Source organism: Leptonotus elevatus, chromosome 17 (genome assembly GCF_054856555.1).
Source record: "Leptonotus elevatus isolate MCC_2025b chromosome 17, RoL_Lele_1.0, whole genome shotgun sequence".
Lineage (NCBI taxonomy): Eukaryota > Metazoa > Chordata > Actinopteri > Syngnathiformes > Syngnathidae > Leptonotus > Leptonotus elevatus.
The window spans coordinates 11269212-11283966 of NC_141255.1; the positions used below are offsets into that span (position 1 = coordinate 11269212).

General features: G+C 41.6%; 1 protein-coding gene across 5 annotated transcripts in view; it reads right to left on the reverse strand.

Annotated features, from left to right (window-relative positions):
- Nucleotides 1-8: 8 nt before the first annotated feature.
- sbf1 (SET binding factor 1) overlaps nucleotides 9-14755 on the reverse strand; it is a 43020-nt gene continuing 28273 nt past the window's right edge. For 4 of the 5 annotated variants that reach the window (XM_086059269.1, XM_086059268.1, XM_086059266.1 and 1 more), the window contains 20 exons: nucleotides 13672-13864; nucleotides 13401-13528; nucleotides 13102-13277; nucleotides 11322-11458; nucleotides 10973-11180; nucleotides 10703-10899; nucleotides 10488-10625; nucleotides 10318-10413; nucleotides 9424-9498; nucleotides 8805-8977; nucleotides 6954-7130; nucleotides 5999-6100; nucleotides 5731-5916; nucleotides 5498-5624; nucleotides 5289-5419; nucleotides 4657-5004; nucleotides 3031-3236; nucleotides 2711-2798; nucleotides 2495-2626; nucleotides 9-1895 (listed from right to left, as the gene is read on the reverse strand). In XM_086059269.1, coding sequence (XP_085915395.1) covers nucleotides 1797-1895; nucleotides 2495-2626; nucleotides 2711-2798; nucleotides 3031-3236; nucleotides 4657-5004; nucleotides 5289-5419; nucleotides 5498-5624; nucleotides 5731-5916; nucleotides 5999-6100; nucleotides 6954-7130; nucleotides 8805-8977; nucleotides 9424-9498; nucleotides 10318-10413; nucleotides 10488-10625; nucleotides 10703-10899; nucleotides 10973-11180; nucleotides 11322-11458; nucleotides 13102-13277; nucleotides 13401-13528; nucleotides 13672-13864 — 3117 coding nt within the window. In that variant the 3' untranslated portion in view covers nucleotides 9-1796. The remainder of the gene's footprint in view (nucleotides 1896-2494; nucleotides 2627-2710; nucleotides 2799-3030; nucleotides 3237-4656; nucleotides 5005-5288; nucleotides 5420-5497; nucleotides 5625-5730; nucleotides 5917-5998; nucleotides 6101-6953; nucleotides 7131-8804; nucleotides 8978-9423; nucleotides 9499-10317; nucleotides 10414-10487; nucleotides 10626-10702; nucleotides 10900-10972; nucleotides 11181-11321; nucleotides 11459-13101; nucleotides 13278-13400; nucleotides 13529-13671; nucleotides 13865-14755) is intronic. The other variant, XM_086059267.1, reaches the window with a different exon arrangement.

Consider the following 14755-nt stretch of genomic DNA (forward strand, 5'->3'; position numbering starts at 1 on the left):
CCTAGGGCTTCATGTGTCAGACATTTATTTCATCTGCATTCTAGCAAGTCTGATCCAATCAGCCATTAAAAAAAAAGTAGCCCACAGGCTTTCACAACACACATTTCCACTCTTGCATGAATGGTGGGAACCGAATAAGGACAACTGTGTTTTAAAAAAAAAAAAAAAAAGGAGGGGGGGGTTACTTGCACAGTACAAAAAAAGCATTAGTCACATTAATACAGAAATAAACCAATGGCACATTGAATTCCTAGCATTTAAAAGTGGTGCTTGAGGAACTTTCGTAAAGGGGGAAGTTAAATAAATTACTACTATAAACGTTACATACAAATCTGTAGTAGTATATACAAATAGGAGTTAAAACGCCCCCCCAAAAAAGAAAAATCTACAATTCTGAATATGAAAAAAAAAGTCATGTTCAACGACAGCAGTATATTTTACATAGTGGGGATCTTAAGTGTGTGTGTGTGCAAAGGAAGAACACGGGTGAACAAGTGATGCATTTGAAGGATTCAAGGGCCATGTGACGAACATTTATGAGACTTCAATGCATCCTTATAAGTGGAACCGTAGTCTTCTTAACTGTTCTGAGTAATAGTTATATCAATTCATTAACTTATTACTCAACATCTGATAGGATATCCAGCTAAATGTGTTCATTTTTTATTAGGGATGGACGATAATTATCGGCCAATTTGACGTCAAACGGATAAACCAGATAAAGAAATCTGCCGATAATTATCGGCATTTATCAACCACTTTGACGTCACACAGATAAACCAGATAATAAAGAAATCTGCCAATAATAATAGACATTCCACGTTGGTCTATCTCTAGTGGTTGTCGCTCAAGTTGTGCCCTACTTTGCCTTTTTTAGTGTCGCGTATTTGTGACATCATAATGCGCGCAACCTTGTGTTGACAGAAGATGCATCATGGCGACTGCTTTCTTTACTGTCTCCCTCTAAAATGTTACCCTTGCAGTTTTTTGTTGCATTTTTAAAACATGACTGTTTTGTTTTGGCAAACTCAAAATGAGTTACCGGTTGTCACCTTGACAAGCAGCAAATACACACAGGGGAAGAAAAAGGGGGCAGGGCTCATGGGGAAGAGGCAGGAGCCCTGACCGCAAGTAATTATCGGCTGACTTATCGGTTATCGATCATTGGCACTTTCTAAATTATTGGTTTATCGGTATCGGTTGAAAATAGCATTATCGTGCATCCCTATTTTTTATGCTTGTGTTGCCTTCAGGGTGTCATTTTTCATGGGAACTCTGGAGTTTCAGTCACAAATATGAAATGAAGAAGCAACCTCCATATCACATCTTTTTTTTTTTCTTCCTTCGTTGCCCCTTAAACGTTTGTTTATAGTGGTTAGTGTAAAGGGAAGGGAGCTTTTGTCCACTTTGTAAACACTCGCAGAGGTGATCCTGATGGGCTTTCACAGTATATCTTTCTTGAGATTGTGGTGGCACAAAAAAATAACAACAAAAATAACAACAAAAAGACATGAAACTAAAAATCCTTCATGAACCGTCACTGGTGGTCCCAAAATGGGATCCGGCAGCTCCTCCGTCATTCCTCCCCCTGAGTTTTCAAAGTAAAATCGTGAAGAAGGGGAGGGGGCATAATGTTAGTAAGAAGGAGATTCAGGAAGAATTCTTCATGCCGGACGCAAGATGAGGAATGGTTCCGTGTGGTCGGACCGCCGCCGTCACTCCCCCCTGCCCCGTTTTCGTCTTTTCTAGCAAAAACACTGAAATATTGCAGTTCAAGAGTCCGGGCCGCCTCCCGTCTAGGCGTCCGACAGGCAGCTCTGAACACTGTCCATCCACAGCTGAGCATTGAGACTGTCCTGGGCGCAGAAGTTGTACACTCGTTTGGTGGTCTTGAGCTGGAGGTGCACAAAGGTCAGGATTAGAACATTCCGTAAATTACTTATAGCGTGCGTTTGGCCAATCATTCCAAATGACGACAAAATAAAAGACTGGCTGCTTACTGGTTTTACTGGTGAAAATCTGTAACAATATTCACAGTGGCATATATTCTTTGTCCTCTGTGAAAAAGTATTACTGCAGCTTACCATCTTTGTGTAAGAGTATGTGAAGTGTGCGCACGCCAGAAGATGCAGCATAATGTATTAATGAACGCATTAACTTTTAGATTGTTTACATTATATTACACAGAACAGGAGAGTGACATTTTGTTTTCACTTTAGATATGCAATTTTGTTGTTGTTGTTTTAAAGGGAGCCTGAGTGGATTGATGCAGATGATGGAGAGTTTGGCCAACTCAGCAGGGTAACAACATGGCGGCCATATGTCATGTGAACAGCAGTTGACCAATCACAGCGCTACACTATTGTCATTTACTTCCAAATTTTGGAAGAACAATGATTTCCTCCTCTTATTTTTTTTCAATTAAAAATCCAAAACTCAAAAAATGTGAACACACTTGACACACTTTGCATTTGACACCAGTCGAGGGACTCACATCAAAGAAGGCTTTCTCCTCAATGTTTTTGGGCGCTCCCATGGTGGGCGTCCCCAGAAGGACCGACTCCACGTCGGCCAGCTCGATGACGCCCTTGCACTCTTTGTCCTGCCGACTCTCGTAATATCGCAGCTATGTTACACGAAGAAGAAGGGGAAAAAAACATTACCACAAAATGTCTGCCTCCACCGTTGAAACTCTTCGTTCCAGTCTTACCTGATGCTTTGTCTTGTCCAACACAAACCACCGTGGTTTCCACGGTTTCAGAAGAGCACCTTTCTTGAATAAAATGCCTTCGAAACTTCTAAAGCGACACGGAAACAAAGCAATGTGAAGCGTCAGCACAATTTCAATGGTCATTGAAACATGAACTCATGCGTGCGTCTTAATTATGACAATCTATTTAATTGCTATTACTGCATGCTTTTATAAAGTATAACACTGTAGACAAGGGCGCACATAAGCGGTACGCCGGTGTGCATGAACACTGCAAATTGAATACAAGTCTGTCACCACGCTTTAGCAAACACACGTACCTGTTCTCGCTCTCGGTACTCTGGAACTGGCTGTAGAGTGTGCTGGTGCTCGGGCGGCCCGCCACCGGGGTGGAGGTGGCGCTGGCCTCGCAGTCCAGGGCCAAGTTGATGGAGGAGCCCACGCTGCTCTCCTGCAAGTAGACGCCCTGGGAACGCCGCTGGTGGCTCAGGTTGGAGGACATAAGCAGCGAGCTGGAGAATGACGGCTGCGAGAGGAGCAGGAAAAGACGCGTTGTGATGGTGAGTGACTGAATTCTTACTACAATTGTATTTTATCCATTAATGTAAAGATTAAAAAAAGAAAAAAGAAAAAAAAAACTTTACTACAATCTTTATTATGTAGAATGTCATGGAAATTTTGGTATTTAATTGCTCCCCAAAACGTATAAATATGTTCAATTTTAAATGTGTTAAGTGTCCCAAAGACGCATTTATACGTTTTTTATGCTATAGCATACAGAAGGCTTTGATGCAGCCTCTTAACTGCAGAGAATGGTTGAATAAATGGTAGTTATTACACAAATGGCCAGCAGGTGGCAGCAGAGTAAGAGATCAACCAGGGCCATGTTGAAAAAAGCTCATTTACCCACAGTTCTAAATAGATTTGTGAATAATGAGCTATATTCTAATGCTAATTGCTGCAAAACGGAAACTGATAGAAATATAATTTTTTTCCTGATGAAAGTAGAGAACAATATTCTGTGGGCATTGCAAAATCAGTAAAAATCCAGTCAAACAGCCAGGAGTGAAGGAGGTTGCTTCAGTGAAAATAGCTGGCAGTGAATGAGTTAAAAATCAGATTTGGAAAAAGACTCAACATACTTAAAATACTTCAAAATACGTAGAATTCATTTATTTGTATTAAATTAGTAAATGTTTTTAGTAGAAACATCTCTTCATTTTGTCATTACGGAGTATTTTGTGTGTAGAATTTTAAGGAATTTGTTAGATTTAGCCAAGCAAAATTGTGGAGGTGAGCTTAGCATAATGCCTTGCAGCAGTATTCAAAAGTCTTAAATAATATGAAATTGTTAATGTAGTTTTAATAAATACGCAAAATTTTCTAAAAATTTCACTTTGTCATTATCGGGTACTACCCCATAATAGAAAAATAAATGAATCTAATCTATTTTGGAATATGGCTGTAACAGAAACATTTGCAAAAAATAAAATATATATATTTTTAATACTGCAAGGCATTATGCTACCGTTCAAAATGAATTTAATTATTAATATATTTTTCATAAATTAGCAAAAGTTTCAACAACAAAAAACTGCCTTTGTTGTGGTAAAGTCATATCATGTGTGGAATGATGCAAGGTATTTTACAGCATTTCAATATTTAATAATTTCAATATTCAACATTTTCTAAAAACTTTTCTTTACTTTGTCATTATGGGGTTACGGGTGTAGAATTTTGAGGAAAATAAACTCATTAAATTAAATTTAGATTCAGGCTGTAAAAAGAAGATATGGGCGAAAAGTGACGACTACTAGGTACTATTAATTAACATTCATTTTAAAATATGTTCCAACATTGACTATTTCTAAATAAATTGGCTATTAAAACAACTGTATTCACAAATCTGAAATGTAATCCAATTTGAATCCCAATAATGGTCTCACCTTGCTCTCCAGTTTGGTCTCGTTCCTCTGTGCGGCCTTGATCTTATCCCACGTGTCCTTCCACTTCTCCGACGCCTGGCCGAGCTCGCCCTCCAGCGCCTGCAGGTCCTGCAGCAGCTTGGTGATGGCGTCGGGCAACGTCTTGCTCAAGCTGTCATAGCACGGCCACACGGCGCACCGCCGCGACTTGGGCGCGCCGCTGTCAGGCTTGTCGGGCGCCTCCTCCGTCACCGCCCGCTCCTGGCGGCCCCGCAGCTCCCAGTCGTACGATGGCCCCTCTGAGAGGGTCTCCTCCGTGTAGTAGTCCCACACTTTCAGGTTGGAGATGAAGGTATAAGGCCGGAGCACCTGTGTATACCATGTTGAAGCATCAGTTTTATTGGAATAAAATAGAATAGAACAGAATAGAATATATCTTTATTGCCATTGTATTGTCACAAGTACAGAACAATGCATCCATCCAGAAGAGTTTTAGCAAAAATAAATTATAATCACAATTAGATAATTTTTTTGCCATAATTCAAAATACATTTTCCCAAATGACTTCATTAATTGATGAGATAATAGGTAGAATAATCCATTAAAAAAATATTCCACAGCATATATGTATAAAGTTAGAAAAGTGTGCTAACCTCATCATCCTCCGGCGCGAACATGTAGTTGAAGAAGATCGGGGTCTTCTTGTTGAGCCGGTCGATGTAGTCCCACACGGACTTGCACACCTGAGGACTTTTCCTCTCACCTTTTTCTTCATAGAGGACGCCTGCAAACAACGTCAAACTTAAGTCAAAAGAGAAAGGAGTCAACGTAGATGAGATATTGCCATGACTGAAGATGGTACCAAGTTCAATGCGCTCGTAGTCCGAGTCAAGCAGAAAGGTGCGGAAGCGGTTGGACACGTAATGATAGGCTAAAAACTTCAGGTAGTACTGGCTGAACTCAAATTCCATGGGGAACTGCAGGTGGATCTGAGACATCCAACAACAAATATAAGCGGGGCACAACAGCCATACTGTTAATCGGCTCTAGCTCACCCGTGACCCTAATGAGGAACTGGGTGGCTGACATACGCACTTGATGCACACAGTCGAGGAACTGCAAGAAGACAGGGGTGAACCCGCTGCTCTGGCTGCCTAGCGTCTGAGCGCCGCGGTGGCTGAACCTGTGGCCGAAGGACAGCCACTCTTTCTCCAATAGCAGCCGAAAGCCATCGAACGTGCGGTAGTAAGGGTCGGACAGCAACTGCACCAAAGACACCACCTGAAGATGCAACGCGACGTTTACGTGTGAGCTTGTGAAGGACATGATGTGTTGTTTTTTTTTAATCCCCAAATCTCCAAACCTGGGTGGTGACGTCCCAGCCGTCTTCCAGGCTGACCATGACGGATGATCCCGTGTCCAGGAGCTCCACCACCAGGACAGAAACCTGCAGCACCCTATGCAGCTACACACAAACACACATGTTATTTCTCAAAGCTCTGGATTTGTAGCAACAAAAAAATGAGCAGAATGCTCTAATCAGTAGGGGTGGGAATCTTTGACTGTTTTACGACTCGATTGGATTCAGATTTTTGGGTCTGCGATTCGATTTTCAATTCAGAATGATTTGATTGACAATGATTTCTGCTTCAATTTATAGATGTGGAAAGAATCGTCATGTTCTACTCTAGTCCGACTCGCTAATGCTAATGAGCGCGCTACTCGCGATACCTTTATCACTCAAACGAACGACCACTCATACAAAACGCTTCAGGAATGTTTACAGAAAAGCATCTTAACATTACTCACCGGCATATGCTCTTCCTACGCTCTGTAAAACAACTTTTATCGGCATAACTTGATCGTGACTTTTTCCTTACACTCTCTAATGTGGCTACAACTTAACAGGGTATCAGAATGTGAGAAACTACACTGCCCCTATGTGGCCAAATCGTGTACAACATGAACAGCGCTCCCAAAAAAGGCACAGACAAAGGAAAGACAGTATAAAATAATTTAAATAAAATCGATTCTGAAACATACTAAATAAGAATCCCAATTCTTATGAAAACAGATTTTTTGTGGTACTAATCAGTGCAACCTTCAAAGTTAAAAACAATTCGTTCTGTGACACACAATTCCATTTGCCCTATTAGAACTGATATAAATTAAATACATTTTTGTCTGGGCTCAAACTGTCCCCACCAAAAAGCATTATTAACTCTACCGTGTGAACATTCTCACTCACAAGCGTAAAAAACAAACAAATGTGATCAAAATCAAGTAAAAGATGTAGATTTATCCAGGCAATCACTAACCAGTGCCATCCATTCGGAGTCTTCGAGCAAGCGCAGGAAGTTTGTGTTGGTGTCCGAGGAGACGGAACTGGGCACGCAGGCCTTCATCAGCTTCTTGAAGCTGTTCTTCACCTGCCGCACGTCGCATACCTCGATGGGCACCACCTCCCACTGCTGGAAGGAGTCCTGCTTCCCGCCCTGACATACATAACACATCATGGTCCCAATGAAACACGACGGTTGCTTCTGAAGGGAAGTACAGTGAGAATGTGCAGATTTCTTTTGTGAACGTAGCCTCTTTTATTTATTGATAAACTCACCTCATATTCGCTGTTTTTGTGTTCAGGCCAAAGCTATGGCAAATATAAAAATATTGTTCTTGTGGCAGCTTGATGACAAGGAACTAAATTGAAATAAAGGGAGGACCTTCATTCAGTGAGTCCATAGCATCAACTAAGAGTAATTAAGTGCTTTTCCACCATCCTGAATTCTATAGACAATTACAAACCTTTTTGGTCATTACCAGCACTTATGGACTTTTGCGCAATCAATATCAACAGTAATATCAACTATATTGATACTTACTTGAATGAATTTGTACCACAAGAGAGTGACATGTTTCACCATACATTGCCATTTACTTAATAAAAATAAATGTAAAATGCAGCACATTAATGGGTGAAAGTAGTATGTTATTATTTTAGTAAAGTAAAATTGACCGTCCCAATAAAAGAGCCAGAGACATTATTTTGTTTTAGAATTTTTTTCCATTAATTGCCCCTTTTACTTAATTAAAAAATACACAACTTAAATTAAAAATTAAAATAACTTTATCTTGGGCAGAGGGGTCTATTTACTCAACAGCATTTGTACGAAATGTGCAAACGTCAATCTCCCTAAAAATCTTTATTATTTCCCCCCCAAAAAATAATAAATAATTAACTCATTTGTTCCCCCAAAAGTATAAACTACGTTATATTTTACATGTTTTAAGTGACGTATTCATACGTTTTTTTAATGCTCGAGCAAACAGAAGGCTTCGATGAAGCTTCTCAACTGCAAAGAAAGGTTGAAGAAATGGTAGTTATTGCACCCAACGGCCAGCAGGTGACAGCAGAGCAAAATAGATCAACCAGGGGCCATGTTGAAAAAACCCTCAATTACTCAGAAAACGGAAACGAATAGAAATATACTTTTTTTTTTCCTGATGAAAGAAGAGACTCTAATCTTTCTTTTGATAGGTTCCATGTTTTTATAGCTATAGAACACAATATTCTGTGGGCCCTTACCATTTCTGTAAATGATTGTCTTATTTTTTTTGGTCTTCTGAATGTTTGTTGTTTTTTTCTGTTTTTTTGGGTGTGTTGTGATGGAATTATATTTGTTTTGTTTCCATAGACCTTGGTTTAGCTTGTTTGGTCAGATTATTATATATTTTTTGGTTTGGTTTCTCGGGGTTTGTTGGTTATGTTTGTGACGTTTGTTTTTTTGTGTTGTGATTAATTGTACGGTATTTCTCTTGGCTCAGTCTTTGGTAAAGATTGTTGGTCAGATGCTTTGTCTTTGTGTGTGTTTTTAATGAAAAAAAAGAGAGAAAATTTGTTTCAATAAAAACAATTTCAATAAAATATACATATATTCTGTGGTCCAGTAAATCCAGTAAAAGTGAAAGGGATTGCTTCTGTGAAAATGGCTGGGAGTGAATGAGTCAAGATAAACATTTAATATGGACTCCATATATGCATGCTGTCATCTTGTCAAAGCAACTCTTAATTGAGGTACGGCATCTATTTTTATTTGATTTTTAATAGGAAATATAGTATCTACAAATTGACTTTTTTTTTGTCTGTAACCGTAACCACCACTAGTCACCTTGAACTGGGCTTTGTCCCCAATGATGTAGAGGTACGCCCTGTGTTGGCGCAGGAACAACACCTCGCTTGGCCCGCCATTGGGCTGCGGTGACTCTTTCCCAGCGAGACGTGTCCCCACGTCTGGGTTGTAGGCGCTGAGACGCCCGCTGCCTCGGATGCTCCCCCATTTCCCTGCCACACACACACAAACGACGATCATGACACGAAAACGGAATGTTTCATGTAATCGGCTACCCTTTAATTTCAGTCAGGCACGCAGTTTGACACCCATTACCCTAATAGCCATGCTGCTAAACAAGACGGAAGTGAACGAGCGAGAACTACCTGAAACCAGTTTGCTACATGTAGTTCGATGCAACTCTTGCCATTGGACAAACAAAAGAATCAAAAGTGAAACGGCAACGAGAACGCCGGAGTGTAGAGCTGCAGTGGCAGCATGCACGTGCACACACACACACACACACATCAGAACTCAGATTAACACAAACAGCAACAAAGAGACCATTAGTTCAGAAATTACAAAACACTACCAGGGATGATGCCAGACACACGGGCGATTCTGTTCAAGAGATTTGATTAGTTGGAGTGGAGGGAGGAGTGGGCGTGGCCTACTGTACCTCTGGTAGAGTTCCTGGCCTTGCCAGACACTTTGGGCTGAGAGAGGGAGATGACTTTGGCCCTTTGACCAAGAGCTGAGGTCAAACAACAGGCAACAACAAAAAAAAAGACAGTTGAGCCTCCTTGTGATGCAGTCTCTGGCCAGATACACACCACAGGTCCAAGCTCTTGTACAGTGAAATGCAAGTGACCTGACTTCACTTCATAGTAAGCAGCAGTTTGGCAGATAATGAAAAATGTCTTCAATGGTGTTAGAGCCCTTTGAGAAGCAAGTATTTGAACACACGGTAAAAAAAAAAAAAAACACACATAGACTATCACAATACTCACAGGTATATATTCTTTATCCTCTGCAAAAAAAGACTACTATAATTCCATTTTACTGCATCACTAACTCTCATTAAATTGTGATGCAGAAAACGTTTCATTTTTTACATTCTATTTAATGATGTTACGACTTTTTTATAAAGAGTGCTATGTTTTTATTATTAAAAAGATGTACAAACATTTTGGTAGGTGTTTTCTGGGGGCACTGGAATGGATAAACTGTTTACATTAATTCAACAGGGGGATGATTTGAGATGAGAGTGGTCATGGAACAAATTAAACTTGAAAGTCAAGGCACCACTGTATGTACGATACTGTATGTGCATTTGCGCTGCACTCACTTTTAGCACATATATGCATATCAGATTTTCAACCAACTCCACTTTTTTGCTACCCATTTGTGTCAATCAAGAGCAAAAGGGGGAAAAATGGAATTGTGTCCCTTGAGTCACGCAGGGTACATCAAGCCACAGTTACATAATGGCACACATAATTTGAAAGTGGATTTCAAGTTACACTTCACAGCGGCAGTAAGCTTGCAGCGCGCACACACACACACGCCTCACCTCCTCTGCTGAACGTTCCGGGCACGTCCTCCTTGGCACCCATCACTTGCTTCATCAGTGCACCGATCTTTGGCTGCCGCAGTTTATCCGATGAATCTGTGGATAGAAGCCACAGTCAGCTCTATGAGCGAGTTTACAAGTCATCGGGTCTAAGAGTGAGTCGCACCCACCTGAAGCGCTCATGTGGGTGGAGGTGAAGCCGCTGAGCGTGTTCCTGCCACTGCTCTCGCTGTACGAGGGCATGGAGCTGATAATGGCTTGCAGGTATTTCTCTTGCTCCAGACTAGTGGAGTCCGCCTGGGAGGGCACTGCACACAAAAACGTACAGTGAATAAAGCAAATTTGCTACGGCAACATCTTCTGGAGTCACCATGTTTGCAATTACCTGAAGTTGGGGCATTGGTAGATTTAAAAAACCCCACCACCCCTTTTGCGTGGAGGCCCGCCGATCGCAGGAGGACAGCCTTGGTACGGGAATTCCGCCAGCAAACCACAGGGAAGCGGTTCTGCCGGTAGCAGCGGGAAATTCTCTGGATGGTGGAATCCGGGATGCTCTGCGGGACGATGAGCAAGCCGGGATAGCTACGACGCAAGCACACATTGGCTCAAACACTTCCTTGGGCACGCCAAAACGTCTGTGCGTTGATTTCCGTACCTTCTGCACACCGTGTACATGCGGTTTACGGTGGAAATTCGGAAGGGCTCATTCTTGGAGCGGGTCAAGCTGTTACTTAGCGTGCCCAGGCCCATGCGCTGGTAATCGCGGCAGCATGCTCGCTCGACCACGTTGCTCATGGTCTGTCTGTCTGAAGAGCGGATGGTGGAGGACAGTGTAAGGGAGCTCTGCTCCACCTCCTCTGACACTGTGGACACATGAACATAAAAAAATTATTTTACCCTAACAAATACAGAAATTTAACTGGAAACTTTCAATGGGAATTAACGAGGATTTAAAAATATGAATTATTAATGAGGATTGAAATGACATGAAACTATCGACATACCTGAAATTTCATCCTCATCCAGCTCTGACTGGAAACTGCTTCTGTTCTCCCAAGTAGGCGGAGAGTATTTCTTCTTCGTTACATACTGACGGTTGATGGTCCGCTTGGCGCTCTTCACCAGGTTTTTGGAAAGTGTCCTGAGACAAGCAAAAACGTCTTCAAATCATGAGAGTATCGCAATTTTCGATTTTGATCATTGTATCATTACGGTCTTCCAGTTCTTTAGATTAGATATGCATATCTGGCCCCACCATTTTACTACTCTTAATTAACCAGATACCAAAACACGTCTATTTTTAGTATTTTAATGCCCGTAGCCAGCTGGGATAGGCTCCAGCAGTCCCGCGACCGTTGTGAGGAATACGCGTTTCAGAAAATGGATGTTTGGATAGATATTTATATGTTGTTGATGTCAAGCGGAACCCTCGTACCTCCAAAATCATCACTTTTCAGGAGACCCCAAACACGGCATGGTTGTTCAACCACTAAATTTGCATCATCAAAGACAGCCATCCATTTCCAACACTTAAGATTGGTCAAAAATAAATAACTCACACATGTGGCCTGAATGATAGTATAGATTTGTGGGGGGAAACAAAAAAAACAAATTGTGACAGAGGTTTCAACCTGATGCCAGCCATGTGTAAAGTGCCTTTATTTCTGAGCTCATTATTACAAAACTGAGGAATGCATTAATGGCATGTAAAAAAAAATATTTCAAAAATACATGTTTTAAAATGAAAACAATTATAAACGTTAAATACAGTATAAATCTGCACAAATTAAAAAAGGTTGGGCATAAATATTTGTATTTCATTTTTGACTTATTGCTTAACTCATTGACTCCCAGCCATTTTCACTGAAGCAATCCCTTTCGCTCTCGGCTGTTTTAGTAGATGTTGACTGATTTTGCAAAGCCCACAGAATATTGTGTTGTATTGCTATAAAAACATGAACCAAAAGAAAGATTAGAGTCTCTTCTTTTATCAGGACAAAAAAAAGTATATTTCTATTTGTTTCCGTTGTGCAGCAATTAGCATTAGAATATAGCTTCATAAGTTTCATCATTATTCACAAATCTGTTTACAACACTGGAGGGGGAAAAGCTTTTTTGCAACATGGCCCTGGTTGATCTCTTATACTTTGCTGCCACCTGTTGGCCGTTTTTGTAATAACTACCATTGCTTTAAGCTTTCTCTCCAGTTCAGAGGCTGCATCAAAGCTTTCTGTACGCTGTAGCATAAAAAACAACAACATAAAAAATGTATAAATACTTTAAGTCTTCTGCCAACATTTATTGTGACTTGTCACCAGAAAATACTCCTTCATTGCAATACAAATTCAGCGAGGTCGAGCTTTGTCTTCAGGGATTAATTGTGCATATATCCCTCTAAATCCTTTACAAGAATTAAACCTCTAGAATTTAGTACTAGTGAGCTAGGAGTGTTACTTAATGCTGATAAATACCACAAATTTAGATTACACAATTTTGCATAGGAGAAGGGATTAATATTATTTTCAAATTGAATATTTACAATATATTCCACACTGAAAGTGGGACAGACTAAAAAAGCACAATGTGGCTCTGGTTAAGTAAATATTAAAAAGGTATGTAAATAACTACACGCCTGATTAGCAATATGAGATTGGGATATGAGCAGCTCAACAGTCAGTCAGTTCCTTCCTTCCTATTTGCAGAAATGCTGCTCCTTGAGTGAAAACACCAATGACACGGATGTGTGTGGTCCTTGTGCAAAGAAGGTTAAACAGAAGTACATACTTGAGTGACTGGTTCTTGTCCTTGGTTTTGTGCTCTACCACCAGCTTGCCGCTCTGACCGACGGTGAATGCGAACGTTCCCTGCACGTGCTGGGGGTAGCGTAGCTTGTGCATGTGCTTCTTGAAAACCTCCGCCAGGTCAGCTGCCACCTCCTCGTCGAAAACGATCTTCATTAGCTGCAAACGGACAAAAAGTGGACCAAAGTGTTGCAGTAAAGAGACAACCACTAACCTAATAATACTTCTGGGCTCTGAAGGAAATTATTCACCAGCACAGAACTGTTGATGGTTTAAAAGTACCTGGAAGGTGCAGGACCGTAGCTGTAGCCCCTCCTGAACAAATTGCTCCATGGGTAAAGTGACAGAGATTCTCTTCTCCTTGGTCAATGACGCGATGGGGAAGGAACGAGTCACCACCTGCTCGCCCACTGTAGTAGGGAAGCAGCAAAGAAACATTTACATACTGCTTATTTTCCACACACACGTACTAGTATGTTTCCGGTCAATTGTGACCAACACGACAAACATGAGTCAAATTTGCACATTGCACATGTACTGTAGAGTCCCTTACCCAGCGGGTCAGTGGGAGTGCCCTTGAAAATGAGCCGGTAGGTAGTGAGGAAGATAGCTCCCTCCGCGGGGAGCAAGGGCGGCCCTCCCATCATCCCCGTGGCCTCCTCGCGCCCGTCCGGGATGAGGTAAACACGCATGCCATCCATCACCAGCTCCTCGCCTGCCAAAAGGGTCGGCCTCAGCAGCTTGGGCTGCGCGGAGAGAGCGGAGAGGGAGAGAGAGAGGGGGGTTAATGACGCTGAAGCAGAAAGAACACAAATAAGGCCATGGGGCTTTAAGTGGAGAAACGGACGAGAGAACCATGCATTTGACCACTCCTGGCATTATCTGTCTTTAGTCATCCAATGGTTGTCAATTCCTACCATCAAACCAGAAGGTGCCACACCCCAAATAAATATGAATTGCAGCTCGTAGAAATGACTGTGTGTGTATTATTCCAGTTTGTGTTTTAAGACTTGTCTTACAAATGGATTAAATAAATGAACCAAATGAAATGTCCGTCCAGTTGGTCCAAAATTCTACTCCTGACTGGTGCTCGTAGGAGAGAGCACATAATTCCAATTCTGGCCTCTGCTTTTATTTGCTCCACCTTACATCTCTGAGCTCCTCCACCCCTATGCACGGGACCGGTGCCTCATGTCAGCGGACCAGACACTAGTGGAAGTACCAAGGATTAAGCGGAGGCTCACAGTGGCTCAAGACTTTCTCTTGCCAGTCCCTCTCTTTGGAATGACCTCCTGCTAAAAGTTAGGCAAGATTGGTGGGGCTACAGCGATGAATGGCTGAATCCAAAGCTCAGCGGCTACATGCAACATACACTCGAAGTGCGCATGCGCACCTAAGACCGAGCACGCAAGACGTCATTACGGCAGACTGATTGATGGGATCGAGAACCAATCGTTAAGTTGATCCACCCGGAAGACGCAGCGACAAAAGATCCTTGAATACACCTTCAAATCACCAATCCTCAACTCAATGTTGGTGGAATGCAGGCATTCAAGTATGTTGCACTAAATTTGTTTCAGAACCCCCACACTCATTACATCCTCATGCTTTACAAACATGCATGTGAGTATGGCTGG